The sequence below is a fragment of the Triticum urartu genome, chromosome 4A (genome assembly GCF_056163025.1).
Source record: "Triticum urartu cultivar PI428250 chromosome 4A, HENAU_Tu73, whole genome shotgun sequence".
Taxonomy (NCBI): Eukaryota; Viridiplantae; Streptophyta; class Magnoliopsida; order Poales; family Poaceae; genus Triticum; species Triticum urartu.
Window position 1 is genome coordinate 593,092,516 of NC_141876.1, and position 16,465 is coordinate 593,108,980.

At 48.3% G+C, this 16,465-nt stretch overlaps 3 protein-coding genes across 3 annotated transcripts; 1 reads left to right on the top strand and 2 right to left on the bottom strand.

The window, feature by feature from the left end:
• Positions 1-4,431: 4,431 nt before the first annotated feature.
• Positions 4,432-7,025, top strand: LOC125553072 (uncharacterized). Its single transcript, XM_048716827.2, has 2 exons — positions 4,432-4,547; positions 4,650-7,025. The coding sequence occupies exons 1-2, from the start codon at positions 4,522-4,524 to the stop codon at positions 6,514-6,516; spliced, it is 1,893 nt and encodes a 630-aa protein (XP_048572784.1). The 5' UTR covers positions 4,432-4,521; the 3' UTR covers positions 6,517-7,025.
• Positions 7,026-7,166: 141 nt separating this feature from the next.
• LOC125553073 (Mitochondrial transcription termination factor family protein) lies at positions 7,167-8,978 on the bottom strand. The gene is made up of 3 exons (XM_048716829.2): positions 8,767-8,978; positions 8,517-8,601; positions 7,167-7,931 (listed from the first exon to the last, which is right to left on the bottom strand). Exons 2-3 carry the CDS (start codon positions 8,598-8,600, stop codon positions 7,338-7,340), a joined length of 678 nt encoding a protein of 225 aa, XP_048572786.1. The 5' UTR covers position 8,601; positions 8,767-8,978; the 3' UTR covers positions 7,167-7,337.
• Positions 8,979-11,061: 2,083 nt separating this feature from the next.
• On the bottom strand, positions 11,062-14,095 carry LOC125553071 (uncharacterized). Its single transcript, XM_048716826.2, has 5 exons — positions 13,827-14,095; positions 12,380-12,579; positions 11,815-11,916; positions 11,544-11,595; positions 11,062-11,454 (listed from the first exon to the last, which is right to left on the bottom strand). The coding sequence occupies exons 1-5, from the start codon at positions 13,948-13,950 to the stop codon at positions 11,342-11,344; spliced, it is 591 nt and encodes a 196-aa protein (XP_048572783.1). The 5' UTR covers positions 13,951-14,095; the 3' UTR covers positions 11,062-11,341.
• Between the last annotated feature and the right edge of the window lie 2,370 nt (positions 14,096-16,465).

Below are 16,465 nucleotides of genomic sequence, written 5' to 3' on the forward strand. Positions count from 1 at the left end.
ATCCAATGTCCATGGTCAGGAAACCGTAACCATCTATTGATCAACGAGCTAGTCAACTAGAGGCTTACTAGGGACATGGTGTTGTCTATGTATCCACACATGTATCTGAGTTTCCTATCAATACAATTCTAGCATGGATAATAAACGATTATCATGAACAAGGAAATATAATAATAACCAATTTATTATTGCCTCTAGGGCATATTTCCAACAGGGCCCCCGTCCGGCCTAACCCTGGAGCGGTTGACCACGAGATCTAGCCCTTTGACTTTCCACGGATGGGCTTTGAACAGTGGACCTCTCCACCCGGTTGTGTCAGGTCAGCTCAGAGGGACACCTGGAAGCAACAACCGGGCCAAACCATAGCTACATCCACTTAGACCGGACGCGTCCGTTTCCCCCCTCCACGTGCCGGCGGCGGGCGGGCTTTGACTTTTCTCGGACGGGCATTAACCAGTGGACCTCTCCACCCAGTTGTGTTAGGTCAGCCCATAGGAACACTTTGGAGCAACATCCGGGCCAGACCCACAGCAAGATCCCCTCCATGTAGACCCGACGCGTCCGTTTCCCCCCTCCAGGTGCCGGCGGTGGCGCCGTCCGTGAGGGGGGCCAAACCTCGGAGACGTGTGCCGCCTCTTCGGACATGCCACCACACCACCCCGCATGTATGAGGGGCCGGTGCGATGCTCCAGTGGCATTGCTACCCCCCCCCCCCAGGGCCCCCGTCTCGTCTAACCCTGGAGCGGTTCACCACGAGATCTTAGCCCTTTGACTTTCCACGGGCGGGCTTTGAACAGTGGACCTCTCCACCTGGTTGTGTCAGGTCAGCTCAAAGGGACTCCTGGAAGCAACATCCGGGCCAAACCGGCAGCTACATCCCCTCCGTGTAGACCCGACGCGTCCGCTTCCCCCCTCCAGGTGCCGGCGGCGGCGCCGTCCGTGAGGGGGGCGAAACCCCGGAGACGCGTGCCGCCTCTTCGTACATGCCACCACACCACCCCGCATGTATGAGGGGCCGGTGCAACGCTCCGGTGGCATTGCTACCCCCAGGGCCCCCGTCCGGCCTAACCCTGGAGTGGTTGACCACGAGATCTAGCCCTTTGACTTTCCACAGACAGGCTTTGAATAGTGGACCTCTCCACCCGGTTGTGCAGGTCATCTCAGAGGGACACCTGGAAGCAACATCCGGGCCAAACCACAGCTACATCCCCTCCGTGTAGACCCGACGCGTCCATTTCCCCCCTCCACATGCCAGCGGCGGGCGGGCTTTGACTTTGCGCGGACGGGCTTTGACCAGTGGACCTCTCCACCCGGTTGTGTTAGGTCAGCCCATAGGAACACTTTGGAGCAACATCCAGGCCAGACCCACAGCAAGATCCCCTCCGTGTAGACCCGACGCGTCCATTTCCCCCCTCCAGGTGTCGGCGGTGGCGCCGTCCGTGAGGGGGGCCAAATCCCGGAGACGCGTGCCGCCTCTTCGGACATGCCACCACACCACCCCGCATGTATGAGGGGTCGGTGCGACGCTCCGGTGGCATTGCTACCCCCAAGGCCCCCGTCCCGCCTAACCCTGGAGCGGTTGACCACAAGATCTAGCCCTTTGACTTTCCATGGACGGGCTTTGAACAGTGGACCTCTCCACCCGGTTGTGTCAGGTCAGCGCAGAGGGACACCTGGAAGCAACATCCGGGCCAAACCGACAGCTACATCCCCTCCGTGTAGACCCGATGCGTCCGTTTTCCCCCTCCAGGTGCCGGCGGCGGCACCGTCCGTTAGGGGGGCCACGCCCCGGAGATGCGTGCCGCCTCTTCGAACATGCCACAACACCACCCGGTTGTGGTAGGTCATCCCATAGAAACACTTGGGAGCAACGTCCCCTCCGTATAGACCCGATGTGGCTGTTTCCGCCCTCCAGATGCTGGCGGCGGCGCCGTCCGTGAGGGGGGCACACCGCGGACGTGAGGGGGTCACACTCCGGAGACGGGTGCTGGGCGTTTGCAACCGCCACTCAACTTCTGTCGCATAGCTGTTTTTGATTTTAATAAAATATAAGGACCTATATTCAAAAGAACATGACGGCACATTATTAATGTGCTCGAAAAAAATACAAACTATATATATATTTATAATCTATGGAAAAAATTACAAACTACATATACATAAAAAAGCATGAAATCATTATTTTAAAAAGCATAAAAACATATGTAAAAAAGCATAAAAACATATGCAAAAAAAGCATGTAAAAAAATAGCTATGCCGTCGGCATAGAAACGGCAGGGTTTTGGTGGGCGCCGTGCCGCGGATCGGTGACATGGCATCTATGTCGACGGCTGCCGTCAGCATACCTACGCCGCGGATCGGTAGTAAGATGCAGCATCGAATCTTACAGGTTGAAAGAAGGCCGACCAAGCAGCAGTTTCAGTCGCCGCCAAGAAGGAGGCAGCATCGGCCAACTGGCCATCATACTGCATAGCATATCGGTGGTGACTTGGTGAGTCATTACAAGTTCGTCTACCAATTACTCCTACTTTACTGCGACTATTACGTTCCAGATCATTTGATCTTGTTGATATCCATTTTTACATTATGCAACTCCTACCGCGGTTCCGCCCCTTCTTGTACCCGAGTCCGACTTGTTAATGTCGTACGCACATTTCAGTATTTTACTAAAAGCACTTCCCCTACACCCTCTTGCGTCCAACAAAAGTCTTGTGATGCTCTTCCCAGCCCCTCTACTTTCTCGCGCCCAAGTCACTTCGTATTGTGATTTCCTTTCTTATGCACTTACTTTCATTCACTTTACAGTACACTTTGTGGCTATACTTCTTTACTTTATCGCACTAGGAATGATGCCGCATAACTTGTGGCTATATTACTTCAGTTTTTTGTACTCGGGATGAGCTAACTTGGTGATTCGAGAAAGAACCTGGCATGTGGTCTAGCGGGGAACCAACCGTCCGGAAAAAAAAAATAGTCACTGTGGTCTGTGGCACGCCATGTGTGCCATGACATGTGGGGCCATCTTGGCAAAACGTTCAAAAATATATAAAGGGTAAAATATGGTGCATGTTGGGTTAAATGGGGTAAGAAAGATGGGTGATTTTTTTCGTTTAACGGGGCATCCCTATCCAAAATGAGAAAACATATACTCCATCCATCTTAAACTAAAAGAAAGGAAGTATATGGTAAAAAAAAAGGAACTTACTGATATAAAAAAAGGAAAGCACAAAAGAACCCATCATGAAAAGCACGTGAGCAGCAGTAATATGACAACACACACAAAGAAAGCTAAAAATGTTGTGCTTGATGCTGCTGGATCATATCGGTTCACCTTTACCCTGAGGTCACTGCGAACAAGTAACAAGCATTGTTCTAACAAAGGTAAAGGGCTAGAGAATCTACCGTTTGGCATGAGTGGTTCGCTATCTCAAAAAAAAGGGTCTGAGAATCTGAAAAACAGAAGTAATGAAATAAGACCCCATCAATTAATCATCACATGGTCGATGAAATGTGTGAGTTGCCGTTTTGTCTATACTCCCAAATTATCATAGTTTTTGAAAGAACTAATTAATCTGAGAAATGCCTATCATAGAGTAGAGAGGCATCTGAGCTTTGTTCAACAACTGGTATTTGAGCATTCTTGGACAAGCCGTGGATGTGGGTGCATACTCTTATGAAGTTTGCCTCAAGCTACGTACGGAGATGTATGCATGCTTTTTTTTTTGAAAAGGAGGATAGACCCCCGGCCTCTACACCGCAAGCACATTTATGTATGCATGCACATGCTTCACTGAATCTGATTCTGAGCTACTACACCACAAGCAAGCAATGCGAATGCCAACGATTGCTCCAAAACAAAGCAAGGGATAGCAACCAGAAAATGAAATGAAAAAAGAAAAAAGGCAAAGAAGAACGTCATCATGCTCACACGTGGGTATGTTAGAGGAACCCTGCCGGCCCTTTGAGCTTATGTGTGCACCCTTACCCTCAGATCACGGCGAGGAACAGGCAAGAATTATTGTAGTAATAAAAGGCTAAGGTGAAGAAGCAGAATATGTATGCATCGTTTCGATTGAGAGAGCACGTGTAATTTTACTCCCTCTGTTTTTTACAACTTCGCATAGTTGTGCCTTAAGTCAAACTTTCTGGAGTTTGACCAAATTTATAGAAAAACAATCAATATCTACAATACCAAATCAATATCATTAGATCCTTCATGAAAACAGATCTAGCACACAGCGACCGGAAGTGGCGATCTCGGGCAGCGGCGAGGAGGGGGCTGGCAAGGGGTTGGCTACAGCAGCGTTTTAGCTTTGATGTTTCATTTTCCCGTTTAATTAATCAAAAGATTAAAGGAGAACTGGACTAGTGCCCACCTTCATTACATCACAAGGCAGCACCACTCTTTCATGTATGTATAGGGTCATCGATCACATTGGGTCACCCGAGGAGAAATTAAGCTTAGCTAGCTAAAACCAAAATACCCAAGTGAACAAGGGAGGAAGAGGAAGCACCGCGTGCATGGGTGTCTCAGATGCAATGCAATGGTGGGATGAGTGGAAGCTGCGCGTCCTCATCTTGTGCAGCCTCTCTGTCCAGTTCTTCCTCTACTTCTCTGATTGGGTGCGTCTATTGCATAAGCTACGCAGGTTGAGGGTGCTGGTGTGGATGGCGCACATAGGCGGGGATGCCCTAGCGGTCTACGCTCTCGCCATCCTCTTCAACCGCCAAAAGCAGCAAACTGCTGATGTGGAGAGCGACGCTCTCGAGCTCATATGGGTGCCTTTCCTCCTCATTCACCTCGGAGGCCAGAACATAAGTGCCTACAGCCTCGAGGACAATGAGCTTTGGAAGCGGCATGTCATAACTCTGGTGTCACAAGTCGCGGTCGCCTTGTACATCTTCTGCAAGTGGTGGTCCGGCCAGAAGAAACTCCTTCAGGCGGCAGTCTTGCTCTTTGTCGTTGGCATCCTCAAGTTCACTCAGAAGCCATGGGCCCTCCGGAGGGCCAGCTTCAATAGCATGGCTTCCAGAAGTCTGTCCGTGCAAAGAGAAAAAGGATACATTCCTCCATGTTGGACATGGTGCACTGTGAATTGCGGGGATTTTGCTTCAGTGGGGCGGGAAGGAGAGGAAGGGCACAAACGCAATCTTTCACTTGAAGAATATGTAAAAGATGCAAAGAAGCTTGTAAAAGAGACGGAGCTGGCGAGTGGAAATGACCAAAGAACAGCATATCAAAAGTTTCGACGCCGTGCAATGAACTACATCTCTATGATGCTGGTGGATCTATCTACTCGGTACTCTGTTCGTCTTAACTATCTGCAGTATTTCCTCAAGCTGGATGACAAGTATGGACACAAAATTTTACGGATATGGGCTAGGGATACATATGGTGCCTTGTACACCAAAACAAGATCACTCAACAGTTGTGTTGGCTTCTGCTCATGGTTCTTGCTTCCGTTCCTGACATTAGCTTCCCTGGTGCTCTTCGTCAAGAGTAACAAGGATGGTTACAATAAGAACGACGTGATAGTATCATACATCCTGTTTGCTTGCACAGTCATGATTCAATTGTTGCCCTTTGTGCTCAGGCTCGGAAGCAAAACTGCTACTTGGCCAGACATGGTTTCACAGCACAATCTCATGTGCTTCTGTGCTCGCAAGAAGCAGCCCACCACTTTGATGAAACTTGCTGCCTTCAAGTGCTTCAGGGAGTACACTAACAAGCATTGGTACAATTGGCAGGTGCCTGCGGCCTTTGAGATTGAAGGGTTGATTCGCCGGTACATAAAAGATGGGTGGGAGTGCATACATGATGCTGCCACATACAGAAGATTCAACAATCTCAGGGGACAACAGGCTCTGTCGAAGCACCCTCAGCTGGGACAACAACTCGGTTGGAGCCTCAACCTACCGTTCGACGAGATTGTCCTTGTGTGGCACATAGCCACAGACCTCTGCTTCTACCACCCCAACACATCCTCCCAAGGTCTAAGTGGAGACACCACCCTACGCAGCAGGCAGATATCCAACTACATGATCCACCTGCTTTTCATGTGTCCTGAGATGCTAATGCCAGGGACGAGACAAGATTGGTTCACAGTTGCTTGCAATGATATCAAGCACATTCTCACGGACCAGAATGATCCACGAAGCATTGCACAGAGGATTCTTCTCATGGAACATGGTGAACTTAAAGGAGATGTCGTTCCCAATGCGCACAAACTCGCAAAGAAGCTCATGGAACACCCCAACGAGGAAGAGAGGTGGAAGGTGATCCAAGGTGTGTGGGTGGAGATGCTCTGTTATTCTGCCAGTAGGTGCAGAGGCTACCTGCATGCCAAGAGCCTGGGTGATGGCGGGGAGTTCCTCACAAATGTCTGGTTCTTATGGTCGTTGATGGGAATGGAAATCCTGGGCGACAAGATCCACATACCAAGTCAGCTTCTTGAAGAAGAGATCTGCATAACAAGTCAACCTCTTGAAATAGAAATCATGGATGCTCCCGTTTGAAATTATATCAGTCAGTGTGTGCTGGTAATTTCCAGCTCTCCTCTTCCGGTTGTGCTGCTTTTCATTTCATTTCTTTTCCTATTTTGAGTTGAGTGTGCTGCTGGTTTCTAAACTTGTGTGCTTTGCTTTCAACAAGAGACCGCGAGTTGAGTGCGCACCCGGTGTCGAGCATGTTCGCACTGGGGAATGTCCAAGTAATGCAGCCGTTCGCGTCGCGCCTGATTCTAGCTGTGGGATGGCGCAGCTACGAAAGAATCATGGCACGGAGCGAGCGGATTGTCATAGCACCCATGAGGCCATGACTCATGGGGTCTGTTTGATCTTGTTTATTTAAGCTATTTGTGTGCCCTGTGCTGTGCCCCAACTTGTCTGCGCGCTGTGCCCCAACTTGTCTGCCACGAGTGGTTATGGTTATACGATTTCATCTACCTGTTAATTTGTTATCATTACTTATCAACTGCTTCAGTTCTACTAGTAATCTTTATTTTATACTAGAAGTAAACCCACACATTTATTACTTAAGTCTGACCGAGTTTATCCAGAAAAATATCAGCATCTACGGCACGAAACCAACATCATCAGATCTGTCATGAAGTATGTTTTTATAGTAGATTTATGTGAAGTTGTAGATGTCAATATTTTTCATGATAAACTCGGTCAATGAGCTTTATATATAAACCTGGTAAATGAGCTTTACATATAAACCTGCCCGGAGGAGTACATCCATCTATACAAATCTGCTCGGTTTGATTAATCGATGCAAAAACAGAGTATCGGCTGAACTTCTGAAGGTGTTCGCAGTAATAATTCAGAACAGCACACTAAAACCTAACCCAGCAGCGGGTGCACTGCGCCGCACAGTCCCCTCTGCAATCCACATTGTAGCCCAAAACCTTCGGATTCCGCAAAAGAACACTCCGGAGAGTCTTCCCGTTTATACCCCAGTCGCTGTCCAGCTTGCCGACATTCAGCTTCACCTCGCTCTCAAGATCGCACCCAAGAACCTCTGGGAATTTCTTGAGCAGCTTGTAAAGGTCTTCGTCAGATAGCCCGAGGCCCCTGACGTAGTCCAGCACTCCGCTTACCACCTCCGTGCTCGGAACCTCCTTCTTTCTCTCCTCGGTCCAGTATGGCGAATGGAGCCATCCGAACGCCTTTTTCAGCATCTTCTCGGCATCTTCGGTGGAGAAATTCAGTGTTGTGAGTATCTGCTTGCACTCTTCCCATGTCTTGCTGTCACCGGCGGCATCCACCACAGCGGCGGCCTGAGCTGGGTCAGATGACAGTGTTCGCCATTTTCCTTGAATCCTACTTGCAGCTTTAGTGTTTCCATGCCGAGCGTTTGGCTGGACAGTTAATCTTGTTCCATGCGTCTTCTTGGAAAAGGTGACACTTGGAGATGTCGAGAGATGGCACTGGAGGAATAGAAGATGAACCCCACACAGTCAGAAGTCAGCGATGTGCGTTAGGTGAACAGGAAGAGAAACTGAGAAACTGGAGACTCCAAGTGTAATAACACAATATATGGCAGAGAAAACAAACGACTGGGATGTTAAGCTGAGATTTGCAGAGAAAGCAATCACTGTGAATGTAGTCCTTGGGGACTCAGATTCCAAACTGTAATTACGCTTGGTAGTAGTAAAAAAGCCTAAAATAAATAGTTCCACATATCATCTGAATATATACTGAACAGGTTGGAGTACAGAGCTACTCCCTCTGTTGAGAAACAGAGGCAGTAGCAAAAGATGTGGTGGATTTGCTACTGGCATATGAATATATGATTGATATTGGTGCACCGAAACTGCACTAGCTAGCGTATATAAGGAGCGTGCAGTTTAATTGTATTCAGGAGGGAATTCATATATTAGCTGGTAGTAAGTACTCCTATGTGGGATAAATTAAATCCCCAATAAACAGAGTGAGCGCGCGCAAGCAGTTGAAACCAAATCAAGGGGCTAGTTAGTTAGTTAGTCAGGTGGGGGTGGGGCATCGGATCTTACGGGTTGGAAGAAGGCCGAGGAAGCGGCGGCAGTTTCAGTGGCCGTCAGGAAGGGGGAGGGCAGCGCCGGCGACCTGGCCAACATCCTGCAGAGAGTGCCGCACAAATGGTGAGCGGTAAGGATGGAGCCAAAAAAAAGTAGTATCAAGAAAGCCGTCCGACGCAGTCACAGATCGACTGGCGCGGTGGGTGGGTGGAGATCAACGCGGGGCGGGAGGCGGAGGAAAGGGGAGAAGAGCAGCAGTACGCACGCATGGGGCAGGGGGGGCGCCGCTCCTGGCTTCTCTTCTTCCCTGTGGCTCTCCTCCCCACACCTCTGCTTCTGCTTCTCTTGTCTTCCCTGTGGCGTGGCCTCGGCCGGTCTGACTCTCTCCTCTCGGGTCTCGGCAGAGGTGGGTGGGTGGGGAAGCCGGAGAGGGAGGGAGATGGCCCTTGGGAGCCGGTTCGGTTCCAGCCAGCCACTCGCGATCGCGAGGCCTCGCAAGAGCCACCACAAACGAAACAGACCACAGGCTTCGTTTTGTTTTGCAGCTGCAGGTGTCTCTCTTTTGACTGACAGCAAGCAGCGTAGGTAGACGCATCACCCACCACACTAGTATCCTCGTTTGATATGCAGCAGGTGCCCTTTTCCTTCTCCTGCCGTCATTTACTGGACGCTTGTTGCCCGCATCCACCCCAACCAGATCCGTGCGGGGAGAATTTGACCTCTTTGATTGTTTATACCGCATCAAAATACTAAACACATCTCTGGGCCTAGCTCAGAGGGAACAGGCGAGGCCGTTTTTCCAAAGCCAGGCCCGAGCGATGCAACTCGAGGCATGTGGGCGACGGCAGTCTCGAGGCGTCGAGTTGTTTTGCAAAGCTGCGGCGTAAATTACCCTTACCGCTCTCTCTCCCCTATCCCCACTCTCACACCGGCGACGATCACCGTCTTCAGCACCGCGCCGGCAGCAGCTCAGCAATGGCGGTAAGCCATTTGTCCCATCTTTTTGATTTCCTGCATTCGATTGACGTTTTAGATTGGATTTCCGCAATCGATTCAAGCGTTGGGGATCAGTTTTAATACCGGACGGTTAGGGGATTGGATTTCAAGCATCGGATTTTAGGGTTCGTACGGTGATTTTGAGTACAAGGTGCTAGGGGGTGGGGTAAATCAACCTTGCCCGCGGCGACCAATGGTGGCGCTTCAAGGCCCGTAGACTAGTTATCGTCCACCACCAGCGCATCGTGGCCAGGATCCGGCGCCACCGCGATGACCGGTTGGGCATAAGGAGGCCTCGCAAGCCTGTTCAGAGGGCTAGATGGGCAAAGTACAGGCCCGTCAGGCCTCATCATGCCCAATCGGTCGTCGCGGTGGCGCCGGAGGACGGCCACGAAGCGCTGATGGTGGACGACAACTAGGCTACGGGCCTCGAAACCGCTAGGATTGCCCTCAAGGGCAATGGTGTGTTGCATTTTTGGTCTGCTGATGCTACCTCTTGTAGTGTGTTCATAATTATGCAAATCCACTCGTTCGTACCCAGTCGACGCTATATTTGTGCTGTTCATTGACCTCTATTCGTGTTGTTGATCATTATGCAGATCGAGAGCGCTCCTTGGAAATCACAAGGGCAAGCAGGTGGTGTCGGCAGAAGAGAAAGGCAAGGAGGTGGTGGAGCTCCCCAGCACCCCCAAGCGGTCCAGGAACTTCGGTCATTTCCATGTCGAGGCCGGGCCAACCCACTTCTACAAGGTCATCCTTGCTCCGAATCTGGAGTGCCTGTTGATGCCACTTGACTCCACCAAGCACTTCTTCGTCGTCCCTAAAGAATTCAAGCTGGAGACCAACACTGGCTGCAATTAGAGGGTGTTGGTACGGATGATGAACGACAGAGTCGCCCTTGATAAGGGTTGGACCCCCTTCGCCGCCGTTCATCATATCAAGATTGAGTACCTGGTCACTTTCAAGCTGCTGACTCCAGACAACATGAGGGTGATCGTCTTCAACAAAGAAGGCGTGGAGGTGGTGGCAAAGTACAAGAAGCACGACGTGGCCTTCACGATGGATGCCTAAAACGTTTACTCTTACCTGGTTTGCTTAGCATGAGACTGTTTGTTTAAAGCTCTGTTTATCGTACTTGTGTTGCTAAACTTTGTTTAATTCTGTGGCACTATATTGAACTTGTTGCGACATATGCTGTGCTTGCTAAAGTGCTGGTAAACTCACCACTCCGAAAGGAGGTTATTAGACCTCGTTGCCTATATGCAACAAAACACTGTGTAGCAATATGAGCCCAGCCAATGCAAACAACCAAATACAGGGTCTATAATCGGTGCTACGATACAGGGAGACAAACATCGTTCAAATGAACATTTTTAGCTTGCATTTGCTCAACCAGACCCAATTAGAACAAGTTTACAAAATGCCAAAAACGATGCTGTCAAGCAAACATGCCCTGTATTTCAAACTTGACGCTCGAGAAAAACACCCCACTAATTCCACAGGACACAGGAAGGATAGTGGGGTCTGATGATCGGTAGTAGAAGTATCAACCAGCATTCGAACAAGAATAAACAACTTCCTGTTGGTTGCCTTTTTCTTTTCTTGATTGATCGAATCAACTATAGCACTGACAATGAGCTAAAGTACAGCGTGTTTGTTCATCATCCACGATCCATCTAGTAGCAAACCCAAATAAAGCCGCTCCACCCTCATTAACACAGCGAAACATTAATTCCCGTACAGTACAGCTCAGACCTCTCAAACCGCCATCGGTGTGGGGGTACGTACAGCGGCGGCCACCAGCTACTGCTACTATGCATCATCAGCGGCGCGCCGAGTCCAGATCAGTGGCCTCCGTGGCGGTAGAGGAGCAGCGACCGGTACACGGCCGCCAGGTGGAGGAACACGATCACCAGGATGAGGAAGTCGTCGAAGAACCCAAACAGCCCCAGCACGCCTGCACATCCAGCAACACCCATCAAAATGCCGATTGACTGATGCATCAAACGTCAGCGTGGACATAAAAAGGGAGATTGACTCGCTTACTTTCAGGGAGGATGTCGACGGGGCTCAGGACGTAGACTCCGCTCAGGATCACCTACATAGTTCGAATCAGCAAGAGCGTCAGGTTCGTATTTACGTTCTGATCGGTCTCATGCCTCGCATCCATAGCACCGGTCACCAACGGAAGGTACGAAGATGAATGAAGTAACAAACAGTGTGACCTGTTTGGTTTACTTCCACCATCTCAGTAGTTTTCCAGTGTAATAGTGTTAACATGGTATAAACATAGTTTAATGGCCTACAACATTCGTACCATCAGAATCATCCTCGCCCTGAATACAAGTGGGAGGGTCCTCTGGGGATCCATTAGTTCTCTGAACAGCCTTCGTATGAAAAACGGTAGGTCTTGCAGCCTCTGAAAAAGACAATAATGAACTAGTGGTTACCCATAACCTATTATTTGTAAATGCTAGAGTTTGTCTTTGGATTACAAAATACAGTCAATTCATTTACAATACTAACATCTATTATGACAAGTATAAATCTTGAATACTTATAACTAAACAATTCACAATGTTCAAATCCGGCAACACCATCAGTGATGCTCTATAACTATTTCCCTTCCCTACAGTCATTAACATGGGAAGTTTTAGCCTATAAGAACATGGGAGACTTAACACATTTCCCCCTTGGCATTGCTGAAGTGCTATCAGGAATTTTGGCCAATCAAATATCAATTGTAATATTTATATCAGGAAAACAATTGTCGGTCTTCTTGTGGTGGCTGAAAATTTTAGATCATTTGGCTATATCTCTTGTGTACACTATGTATCTGAAATAAATGAAGCCAGCTTTTCATGGCAGAACAGAGTATAAACCTGAGTTAGGCTGCGTGGTGCTCCACCGAATATGTGATTGTAGTGCTGAATCTCTCCCAAAACACGCTGAAGCTGGGGATCATCATTCTGATCGTCTGATACATTAGCAGGTACCAGCAGATTTATAAGGCGGCGGCAAATGGGACACTTGCAAGGCTGTACAGCAGCTCCATGATTCCAAACACGGATGATGCACTCTCCTGCAAAATTTGGGAACTTAGAAGAACTAACTAAATCTTCAGTAATAGAACTATAGAAGATAATGCCCTACCCTACACAGGAATAAGATGGGTGAAGTACAGACAATGTGTGAATCAGCAACAAGATATTACAACATATTGTGTAGAGGGGAACCCGGAAGACAAATAATAACCTATGCAGCGGACATCTCCACTGTAACACACCATATGGTAATATCTACTCCCTCTGTTCACTTTTATAAGGCATTGTAGGCACTTTAGACAGCGTGCAAAACAGCTCAATTTGAGTTGTCTGAAACGACTTATAAAAGTGTACGGAGGGAGTACTATTACATTGATTATACACTTTAGGCAGACAAACTTGCTTATTCCTAGTGAACAAAATTAGCGCCACATTTCCTTTTTTTTTTTCGAACCGGGCTATACCCCTTTCCATTGCAAATGAACGGAAATACAGAGTTCAGAAACATGTCAGGAGCGCCACATTTCCTTAAAATGATAGTTAGTATCCTTCAACCAAGATACAAGGATGCATATGGAATTCCAGAAGTAATTCATCCTTTGTTTCAGGCGGAAACGATCTGAACTCAACATGAACACGCACATGTGATTTTGTTGCTTCGGCCCTGTGAGCGGACATTGGATGGGCCGAGACGATGCTTATATCGGCAATGAATGTGGGTTTTCTACAATGGCTGCACGAGGGGATGGTGTTCATCGCCTTCAGTACTTGCAGGAAACAATTTTAAACTCCAGATAATGAGAAGCAATCTTGAAATATGGCAGATATTTCTGTCGTGCACATTCTAGTAGACACTACCCTGTTATCAAACAGGTGGTGCACATAGATTCTAGTACCCACTACTGTCCTGCCATCCCGTTACACACTATATGAGTTCCATTATTTCACCCTAAGCAAACCAGAGCACCCTAAACCCTCATTTCGGATCGATTCGAGCAAGCATGTCCTAGACAAACTAGGAGAGAACAAGGGCAAGTTCTCGATCTGGGCGTACGGCTCCGCAGCTCGCCATTGATCTGAACAATCGAACGAATCTGACACTCGTCGGCAATTCCGAGCAATCCAGAGCCCCCCTTCCCCGCATCCGAAGGGAAGGAGCAGCAGCTTCCCGTGACCAGCCGAACGCTCACGCCTCTATACAATTTGTGGCAAAATTTCCGGGGAGGGAGGGGGAACAGTGGAGATGGATCGGGGGAGGAAAGGGGGGAGGGAGGGAGGGACGAACCGCAGAACCAGTGGGAGCAGTTGGCCTGGCAGGGGATCCGGAAGCGGTCGTGGCAGACGGAGCAGACGTCGTCCTCCGGCGGCACCGGCGACGCCGACGAGGAGGCGGCGGCGGCGGAGCTCATCCCCTTCCTTCCTTCCTTCCCTGTCGCTGTCGCCCTCGGAGACGCACGGGAAGGCACACGTCACACGCGTTTCTGTTTTCGTTTCCCTTTCACGGTCAAGTGAGTCGTCGGACGGAAACCGTTTTGCTCTGCTTTTTGCCGTCGTCGGCTCGACGCGCACGCCACGCGGTGCTACCCCGACAAGAAGCAACGAATGCCTTTTGTTAGCTTACTACATGGACCATGTGGTAATGCCTTTTTATACTTAACTAAACGCGAGATATGTATATGGCACGCCATATCTTTTTGCAAAACTGCTGAACGACCTCATCAACGTCCGTTTTGCATATAGCGGACACGATCCCGCCTGGCAGCCCCCTGATATCTCTCTCCCTCACCCACTCCAGCCGCGCCGCCAGGAAGGCTTCATGCCCTCCCTCACCCACTCCAACCGAGCACCCGCGCTTGCTTGGTATGCTTAGACTGCGCGATTCTCGCAACGTCTGACGGACAATTCTCCATGTCCCAAGGGAGGATTGTGTTCTCATTCACCCCCATATAAGTGTCTGACCATCAGGAAGGTAAGTTGAGTTCAGTTATTAGTCTGTGTCAGCGATTTGTGTACATAATTTCCTTGTTTAATCACACCATCATTGGATCGGAGCTTCTTCTTACTAGTTTGCTACAACATTACAGCCACGCATGGCTAGCTTCTGGTTCAGTCTGTTAAGTGTTTGACTGCCAAATGTTAATTGGATAATTGAAGGTATAGAAAGGGCTTTTTACGAGCGCTAAGGCCTTTGCATGTGTCAAAGAGAAATAATAACCAAGAATGTAAGATAATTGAACATTGTGTCAAAGAGAGATAATGGTCAAGAATGCAAGAGAGGAAATCACAGTGGCAGCATCCACTGAAGAATGTAAATACATACCATTTTTACTTCAGTGTATTAATGCAAGCCTCTTTGATCTGCTGAAGGTTAATCCTTTGTGCTAGCTTCTGTTTAGGGTGTTCCTGGTTTTCTGTGTGAATAGTGTTGTAAGCTCGAAGTTGGTAATTATAAGTAGCTATCTTCCTTGTAAAATGTACGGACTTCCATTTTTTGTTTGGTAATTTGCATAACCTCCTTTCAGTTGAGTCCTTTCCCTGATTCAATTGCTTATCAGCTTTAGAAAGGCTGGAGCTATTAAAACCGTAATGTTACTCATTTGAAATTGCGGCCTACTATTGACAATGATGAAAATGATTCAAGCAATGCGCAGGCACTGTGCAAGTCTGAAGTTACCGAGAGAGAAAACCTACGGTGGAGGACAATGTGTTGGCAGTTGACGTGAATGGTGTTGCCCCGAAAGATGGTAACCCCACAGCCGCAAGCTTGGTTGTCGCAAATGGCTGATGATTTTTTGTCTATTGAGTTGTGAGTAAGGTCACATGACAGTTTTTTGGGAGTTTTGGAGAAGGCTGGCACAGTTCAACTGTTGGAGGCAATCAGGGATGTGTTGGGTCTGTAGGTGATTTTGCAGAAAGTTTGATGGATATGGTTAGATTTCTCTTGAGATTTTCCTCTGCTTTATCTTTGAGTTGAGTTTGCTTGTTAGGAGATAGAGATCATCAGTTGTTGATCTGGGGTGGTGGTGTGCTGTCTTTTTTATCTTGTCGCCGTGGTTACAAAATGTATCTAGATGTGGTGATTTGTACTGGTTTTGCGAGAAGTAACTTGTGTGTTTGAGAGTTTGTCTCTCTTATGTTTGAGATGCATCTCATGTTTGCTTCAACAATCTTATCAGCGACTTTATAGATTGTAAGATAATCGGCCAGAACTATAGGTAAGACTTGTGTAAACAACATGGTAACTTACATATGCATCTGTGTAATATTATTTATCTGTATATCATGATAATTTACGCACTGCACACCTGATAACTTGCAACCCCATGGTAAATTTTACCGACTTTTGTTTCTAAAGAAAAACACGTCGCGCAAGGCCAGTAGAATCTAGACGGAAAAGCGTGAGTCGGGCGTGCGTGGCTGTTTCTATGGAGTCGTCTCCACCCTCAGGCTGGTCATGATGGTAGTATCATAGCCAGTATCATGCGTGTCAACCAGGCAATTTTGATGAGGTGTCATAACATTAAATGAAGAAAGAAAGGGTGGAGTATCATATCATGATAACGTATCATAATAAATGTTATGCTACTTTGTGTCATGCATGACAATAAATAAAGTACTATATAATACTAATATATGATACTATGCATTAGGGAGGTAGTATCATGCACTAATATCATGTGCATGATACTACTATATGATACTTCCCATTACAACCAGCCTCGTTCTCTGCCCCGCCGCTCCACGGCGGCGTGTTCAGCCGCTCCATTCGTGACTCCTCCATCGTAAGCCCGTACACGCACGCACACAGCGACGCAATGGTTGAATTGATTGATTATCGAGTGCATAGCGTACGTGCTTTTGGTTGTATGAGTCAACGGCCAAATGCATGCAGAGTAGTACATCGCGGCGTACGCAGGGGGTGGT